The sequence below is a fragment of the Lonchura striata genome, chromosome 7, assembly GCF_046129695.1.
Source record: "Lonchura striata isolate bLonStr1 chromosome 7, bLonStr1.mat, whole genome shotgun sequence".
Taxonomy (NCBI): domain Eukaryota; kingdom Metazoa; phylum Chordata; class Aves; order Passeriformes; family Estrildidae; genus Lonchura; species Lonchura striata.
The window spans coordinates 17,987,609-17,989,110 of record NC_134609.1 but is presented as its reverse complement, the minus strand read 5'-3'; the positions used below and the strand labels follow the sequence as shown (position 1 = coordinate 17,989,110).

The window sequence follows — 1,502 nt, the reverse complement described above, 5'->3', positions numbered from 1 at the left end:
ATGACTAAGGCCCCTTTCTCCGTGGAATGGTTGTCTCAGAGCAGCCAAGCTCTCAAGAGCTCCACCGAGGGCTCCCCACACCGAGCATCGTCCGCGGGGCACCGGCCCGGCTCCGGCTCCGGCTCCAGCGTGGGCCGGAGCGAGCGGAGGCAGGAGCGGCCCGCGGGCCCGCGGGACGGGCGCGGCGGCCGGAGCAGGAGCAGGAGCAGGAGCAGGGAGCGCACGGCGGCCGCTCCCGCCGCAGGTACCGCGGGGCAGCCGGGGGCGGCGGGGCCGGGACACCCCGGGCGGGGCAAGGCAGCGCTGCGCGGGGGTGCTCGGGGACGGAGGGGGGCGGGCGGTTCCCCACGCGGTGCCGGGTCTGGCTGACCCTTTCCTCCTCGTCCCTGTCCCCAGGAGCAGGCGGGAGGCCGTCGGCAGCGGGGCAGCCCGTGCCAGAGGAGGGTCCCGAGTGCCCGGGCGCGGAGGAGCCCTGCGGCCGCGGCGGGCGGCGGCTGCGCACGGCGTTCAGCGCGGAGCAGATCAGCACCCTGGAGAGCTCCTTCCAGCGGCAGCAGTACCTGGGCGCCGCCGAGCGCCGGCAGCTGGCGGGCAGGATGCGCCTCTCCGAGGTGCAGGTGAGCGGGGCGCGCTGGCGGCGGCGCGGCTCCAAACAGCGAGATAATCAAGTCTGAGTGGCGTTTGTAACCTTGTCTTTCCTCCTTCCCCTGTCCTCTTCCTCCAGATCAAGACCTGGTTTCAGAACCGCCGGATGAAGCTCAAGCGGCAGCTGCAGGAGTTGAGGACGGAGCCCTTCTGCAGCCCCGCTCTCCCTTACGGACCTCAGGGCGCTGTGGTGCCCCTGCCGCTCACGTACGTGGCCCGGCCGCCAGCTCTGCCCCGGCAAGGGGCGGCCTCCGAGGCCTTCCCTGTGGCGGCCCTGCCGGCACCCGCCCTGGACCTCAGCAGCGCCTGCAGAGCACAGCCAGTCGGCTTTTGGGCAGCACCCTGCTTTGTGGGGTACCGGGACCCCAGGGCCTTCCTGCTGGGTGTCTGACCCTCTGATACACCTAGGACTAAAGAGGATTTGCACTACTGACAGATACCTGGGCTGCCCTCGTCCGTAACTGCTTGGAGGAGTTATGATGCAGCACCGATCGAAACATTTACAAAGATATGCTGGACAATCTGAATCATGGACTTCAGGCCCTTGCATTCTTAGGAAATTGTAAAATATAAACGGGGTGGGACAATAATATAAATGGAATATTTTAATAAACCTATTTTTTTCCAGCTTTCATGTGAATTCCTTTCTCAAGGATTGTAGAGGTAATCATCCTGCCCCAAAAGAAAGTTCCTCTTCCTTAAAGAAACATAGACTCCTTATCTAGATTTGTTCTGCCCCACCTGCAATTTACTCTGCTGCTGAATGCAAAAAAGCGTGAGTTTCCCTCTGTCTTCTAAAGTAGGTCTCCCAGCCCTGTCATGGAACTGTGCTTCTAGCCAAATATTTGGATACACCT

At 63.1% G+C, this 1,502-nt stretch overlaps 1 protein-coding gene across 2 annotated transcripts; it reads left to right on the top strand.

Moving 5' to 3' along the window:
* Window positions 1–1,268, top strand: LOC110473622 (uncharacterized). Of its 2 annotated transcripts, XM_077784482.1 has the most exons (3): window positions 1–244; window positions 397–617; window positions 725–1,268. In XM_077784482.1, the coding sequence occupies exons 1-3, from the start codon at window positions 1–3 to the stop codon at window positions 1,034–1,036; spliced, it is 777 nt and encodes a 258-aa protein (XP_077640608.1). In that variant the 3' UTR covers window positions 1,037–1,268. The 2 variants fall into 2 exon arrangements, with proteins under 2 accessions (XP_077640608.1, XP_077640607.1); XM_077784481.1 differs by having other exon boundaries at window positions 27–617.
* Window positions 1,269–1,502: the final 234 nt, after the last annotated feature.